At 46.4% G+C, this 6129-nt stretch overlaps 1 protein-coding gene across 1 annotated transcript; it reads right to left on the bottom strand.

The window, feature by feature from the left end:
* Nucleotides 1-1395: 1395 nt before the first annotated feature.
* Nucleotides 1396-2556, bottom strand: LOC135507328 (5-hydroxytryptamine receptor 4-like). Its single transcript, XM_064926888.1, has one exon. The coding sequence runs from the start codon at nucleotides 2548-2550 to the stop codon at nucleotides 1456-1458; it is 1095 nt and encodes a 364-aa protein (XP_064782960.1). The 5' UTR covers nucleotides 2551-2556; the 3' UTR covers nucleotides 1396-1455.
* Nucleotides 2557-6129: the final 3573 nt, after the last annotated feature.

Raw genomic sequence — 6129 nt, 5'->3', positions numbered from 1 at the left:
ACTAAAGCACCTTATACCACCCACCTCTGCGACCTGTATGCTCTAGTCGGCTGGCCCTCGCTACATATTCGTCGCCAGACCCACTGGCTCCAGGTCATCTACAAGTCCATGCTAGGTAAAAGCTCCGCCTTATCTCAGTTCACTGGTCACGATGGCAACACCCACCCGTAGCACGCGCTCCAGCAGGTGTATCTCACTGATCATCCCTAAAGCCAACACCTCATTTGGCCGCCTTTCGTTCCAGTTCTCTGCTGCCTGTGATCTGCTATCTGAGCAGCTAACCGATCGCTGCAGCTGTACATAGTCTATCGGTAAATAGGCCACCCAATTTTACCTACCTCTTCCCCATACTGTTTATATTTATTTACTTTTCTGCTCTTTTGCACACCAATATCTGATCATTTATCACTCCAGTGTTAATCTGCAAAATTGTAATTATTCGCCTACCTCTTCATGCCTTTTTCTTTTTTCTTTTTTGTTCTACTGTGTTATTGACTTGTTAATTTTTTACCCCATGTGTAACTCTGTGTTGTTGTCTGTTCACACTGCTATGCTTTATCTTGGCCAGGTCGCAGTTGCAAATGAGAACTTGTTCTCAACTAGCCTACCTGGTTAAATAAAGGTGAAATAAAATAAATAAATAAAAAATATCACCCCCCTTTACATACACAAAAGGTATGTAAAGTCATTTTGGATGATAATCAAGTTGGTGGAGAAGGTTTCCAAAACCGCATCGCAATCAGGGGTCAATTGTTTCTAGATAGAGCATTCACACTTGAACAAATCACTTCAGCTAACTGAAACTAAACTGAATTCAAAACCAAATCAAAAAAACTAATTGAAATAAAAAACAAATATAAAAACACAAAACTGTAAAAACTTTGGTTGTGTACATTCTTAAACCCCATACATTAATAATGACGTCAATCGTCATAGAAAACCCAAACACTTAATCGAGCGACCAATTCAGACAAGCAGACATGACTATTTATTTTGGATCGCTGAGATTTTTTGAATGCAAAAGAAGAACCAGACATTATATTTATTACCACACTAGAACAACATTTGCTGAAGAGTAGTCACTTCTTTATTTTTTACATGCATTTTCTTTCTCTCTTTCTTCATTTTTAACGACTACCAAAATACAATGTTTATTTGCACCCTGTCATTTGAGGGTTTTGCAGTTCAATCTTGTGTTTATTTCAGTTTTGTCCGTCTCAGAAATGCACAGATTATTTTATACGTCAATGTTTTCATCAGTCAGTGACTTAATCCTCTTTAATATAACAATAACAACTTAATCCCTTCAACTGTCCTCTACCTGTACACAATTAGCCGGTAATTGAAGTATTTTAAAAGTCTCCTATTGGTTGTCTGTGTGTCCCGTTGCCCTCTTTCTTGGCGTTTGATAGGTCGATGTCACATCCATGTGTGGAGTGTTGCGATTCATGTCTCCTATTGGTTGACCTTGCGTTCGTTGCTCTCTTTTGATAAGTCCAGACCCGGTGAGGAGCTCGACAGACATATCCGACATCCCATAATCATCATAAAAGCTCTACGGAAGGATCTATTGAAGAACCCATACAAGAATGGGTTAAGTGACGAGTTAACGTACCCCAGCCACAGGAAAAACTCCCACACCTCCACCGCTGTGCTATAGTCGATGAAGGGATCCACGATGTTGACAGTGAAGAAGGGAAGCCAGAAGAGGAGAAAGACCCCCATGATGATCCCCAGGGTCTTAGCCGCCTTCCTCTCCCTCCTCATGGCGTTGCGGTGCCTCTGCTTCTTGCTGGAGTCCTTGCCCACCCCGGCCGAAAACTGGCTCTCCATGGCGCTGATCTGCATGGCCTGCCGCTTGGCCGCCTTGTAGATCTTCCAGTAGGCCGCTAGCATGATGCCCATGGGCAGGTAGAAGGCCACCAGGGAGGCCATGACGGCGTAGACGCGGTTGACCAGGAAGACGCAGGCGTCCTCGGGCGGCATGGGCACCATGTCCACCCCAGCCTTGTGGAGGCCCAGCATGATGGGGCCGAAGGAGATGAGCAACGGGACGGCCCAACAGACCACGATCAGGAAGGCTACTCGGCCCTGGGACATTTTCAGGTGGTAGACCAAGGGGTTACACACGGCATAGTAGCGGTCGAAGGCGATGCAGCTGAGGTGGAAGATGGATGCGGTGCACAGCATGACGTCCAGGCTGGAGTGGACACGGCAGAAGAGGGCGCCGAAGAGCCAGCAGCCCTCCACGGTGCGCACCATGCTGTAGGGCATAACCACCAACCCCACCAGGCAGTCGGCCACCGCCAAGGACATGACAAACGAATTGGTGGGCGACTGCAGCTGCTTGTAGTACGCGATGGCCAGGACCACCAGGAAGTTACCCACCACCGTGCACACGATGCCCGTTGTAAAGAAGGCATACAGGATCACCCGGGATGCCTGGTGCCTTGACGATGTAGCGCAGAAGTCCTCCAGGTCACCTTGGAGAGAAGAAAGGTTGGCATCATCATCCAGATCCTCTGGCCATTCCAAACTGGTATTATCCATGGTTTGGTCTTGTTCTGTCAAAAACACACAACATCCATGATGTTAATAAACGTTTGGCATGATTTAGCAGTAGGTTGAGACATTTCCAAAACAGGAAATAAACCCCCTGTGAGGAATCTGTGTACTCAAACAATCTTACCAATACAAACAAACCACCCAGAATTCTGCTGGTTCTGCTTAATCCATTCCTCTCCAAGGCACTTCATTGTTAGTTAAACCTCAAACTGTGTGTTTTAGCCTGACACGTAGCTAAATCAGTGTTTGATGAGATCACACAGCCAGGAACCTTGGCGGAAGAAGCTAATAGTTCTGGTGCCGGTTTCGGGTTCCTATCTAGACTGCGATCTCCCTGGTGGGCTAACTGAGGAAAACCAGATGCTCTCTCGAGCTTATCTACAAGCCTCACCAGCGCAAAGGAAATCACAAATGAACGATGTTGGCAAAACTTATCAGAAACAATCAAACAGCGAGACACCTCCCAGTAAAAATGCCCACAATATTCTAACGTGCCCCCGCCCCTAGCTGGGCTTGGTGTAGGCTGGCCTGTGTTGGGCTGGTGAGGACTGGCCCGTGTTGGACTGGTGTGGGATTGCCTTAGGCTAGCTCGTGCTGGGCTAGCCTAAGGGCTGGTGTGAGCATGGTGTGGGGTTGGTGTGTGCTAGCCCGTGCTCACCTTGCCCAATGAATACACACATGGGGCCAATGGGGTCATGCTTGCTGGGATGATGCCTGTGTGGGACTCGGAGGTGGCCATTTTGGAAAACTGTCAAGCACAATGCAAAAGAGAGCACTTTGTTTGACCTTCCCTGGGCTCCCTTTTCCCCAGTTGAACATTCAAGAATATTCCACTGTGGATACAGCTGCCATCAGTTCTGTTGGAGTGGAACTATCCAGCAGGAAACAGAATCACACAGTGACAGATAGACAGGCGTACCATTTCACACCTTTTCACTGAACCCTTTGGGGACCTATTTAACCGTGGCACAAAGCAGTCTACTCCTTTCTCTCCTAAACGTAACTGATATTTGCAGGGTGTTCTGGGGATTTCCTATCTGGCAGATTGGTAGAGTAGGTTGTTCGTGGTCGAGTATGGTGTCCATATTACGGATAGATATCTGTCCACAACCTGTCCTAATATGTTCACTATATTCCTGAGAAGGGCTGATTGAAAGCAGGGATAGCACCGCTTCGCTGTTGCAGTGATAATGTCTGATCTGTTAGACATTATCATGCTCAGTGAACATAATGTTACTCGGATGGGCGTTTGGTACGCAACTCATCGGGTTACTGTGGCACGAAAGCAGCAGGCGGAGGTGCTCATTGTTTCCGGAGACTAAAACAGAGGAAGCATAGAGAAATGGTTCTAGTTCAGTCAGAATGTTTTTTTAAATTAACACCAAAGGGACTGTAGTGTTGTAGGGGCCGAGGGAAGCAATATCCCCTGTTCCTGTCAGTCATACTAACATGTCAAAACAAAGGCCTCCATCATCGCCATCATCACCGTCTTTATCGCTGTCCTTGTGAATATTGTTGCCGCTACTTACCATCATCGTCCTCCTTCTCATCACCATCAACAACGCTGTCATTCCTATTCCGGTCATCATGGTCATCATCGCTGTCATCATTCTCATGAGCAGAACTCATGCTTTTGCAAGAGACAAAAGAGCAGGAAGGAACACCATTCCTCTCATCTTATGACAGTTGACCTGATTCTATCAGAAAGTTTTCACCTTTCCTTATTTAAACTTAAACCCACACTGCTTTAGTAAATCAAGCGACTCCACATAACCTACTTATATTGGCTGGGCAATGAGACAGAATATAAACAAAATTCACAGCATGACACAGAGAATATCTTGTCTCAAATGTCACCATATTCCCTGTACAGTGCACGACTTCTGACTAGAGCCCCACACCACTATAACTGGTATAGGGCACCATTTGGGATGCAAACAGAGAATGTCGGTGGGACAAGTAATAGGACAAGCAGGTCGATTTGGACTGTGCCAGACTCCACATTTATGGAAAAGTTCTATCTCAGTCAGTAAATCAGTGGGTCAAATCAATGACGCTTCTCTGAAAAAAATTGAAACAAGTTATAGTTTTACCCTCTTATTCCAGAAGTGTTAGTGCTTAAATAACCTCACCAACCCCTGAGCAAAACATCTCCACTAAACCCGATATGTTGTCTCTTTCCAGTGCACATGATGGATCTTTGGAGTTTTGGACGTTGGTTCAAAGGATCAAGGGAGATGAATTTTGGTCAATGTGATTATAGAAATATGTTATGTTCTCTCAACTTCACAGACAGACAGACTCCACACAGTGCACACACACACACACACACACACACATGCACCACCCTGTGTCACCACCCGCCCACCACTCACACAAACACCTTCAACACACAGTATGAGTACAAGCTAAAATAATAACTCTACCCAGTGCACATAGGGTTGCTTGTTGCTTCTGGTCTTCTAAGAAGGGGGCGTGTCAACAGACAGACAGAACACCCCGCCCACTACTGAGTGGTCAAGAGGGTAGGTCAGAACATCAGAACACATCAGAACAGAACAGGAGCGTGGAATGTGTGTGGGTGTGTGTGTGGGTGGGTGCGTTTGTGCGTGTCTTTCTGTGAGGTTGGAAGAACATGTGAAGAAACTTCAAAAAAAATAAACGTCCTCTCACTGTCAACTGCATTTATCTTCAGCAAACTTAACATGTGTAAATATTTGTATGAACATAACAAGATTCAACAACTGAGACATAAACTGAACACGTTCCACAGACATGTGACTAAGATAAATTGAATAATGTGTCCCTGATCAAAGGGGGGGTCAAAATCAAAAGTAACAGTCAGTATCTGGTGTGGCCACCAGCTGCATTAACTACTGCAGTGCATCTCCTCCTCTTGGACTGCACCAGATTTGCCAGTTCTTGCTGTGAGATGTTACCCCACTCTTCCACCAAGGCACCTGCAAGTTCCCAGACATTTCTGGGGGGAATGACCTTAGCCCTCACCCTCCAATCCAACAGGTCCCAGACGTGCTCAATGAGATTGAGATCCGGGCTCTTTGCTGGCCATGGCAGAACACTGACATTCCAGTCTTGCAGCAAATCAGGCACAGAAAGAGCAATATGGCTGGTGGCATTGTCATGCTGGTGGGTCATGTCAAGATGAGCCTGCAGGAAGGGTACCACATGAGGGAGGAGGATGTCTTCCTGTAACGCACAGCGTTGAGATTGCCTGCAATGACAACAAGCTCAGTGACACACTGCCCCAGACCATGACGGACCCTCCACCTCCAAATCGATCCCGCTCCAGAGTACAGGCCTCGGTGTAACGCTCATTCCTTCGACAATAAACGCAAATCCGACCATCACCTCTGGTGAGACAAATCCATGACTCGTCAGTGAAGAGCACTTTTTGCCAGTCCTGTCTGGTCCAACAACGGTGGGTTTGTGAGTCGCTCTGGATAAGAACGTCTGCTAAATGACTTAAATGTAAAATGTAAATGTTTGTGCCCATAGGCAACGTTGTTGCCGGTGATGTCTGGTGAGAACCTGCCTTACAACAGG

Source organism: Oncorhynchus masou, chromosome 21 (genome assembly GCF_036934945.1).
Source record: "Oncorhynchus masou masou isolate Uvic2021 chromosome 21, UVic_Omas_1.1, whole genome shotgun sequence".
NCBI classification, from domain to species: Eukaryota; Metazoa; Chordata; class Actinopteri; order Salmoniformes; family Salmonidae; genus Oncorhynchus; species Oncorhynchus masou.
The sequence above is the reverse complement of the archived record's forward strand: the minus strand, read 5'-3'. Positions and strand labels throughout refer to the sequence as shown.

Bases quoted from the DNA above. Each gene is read 5' to 3' on its own strand.
- LOC135507328 (XM_064926888.1), bottom strand. From the start codon at position 2,550: ATGGATAATACCAGTTTGGAATGGCCAGAGGATCTGGATGATGATGCC.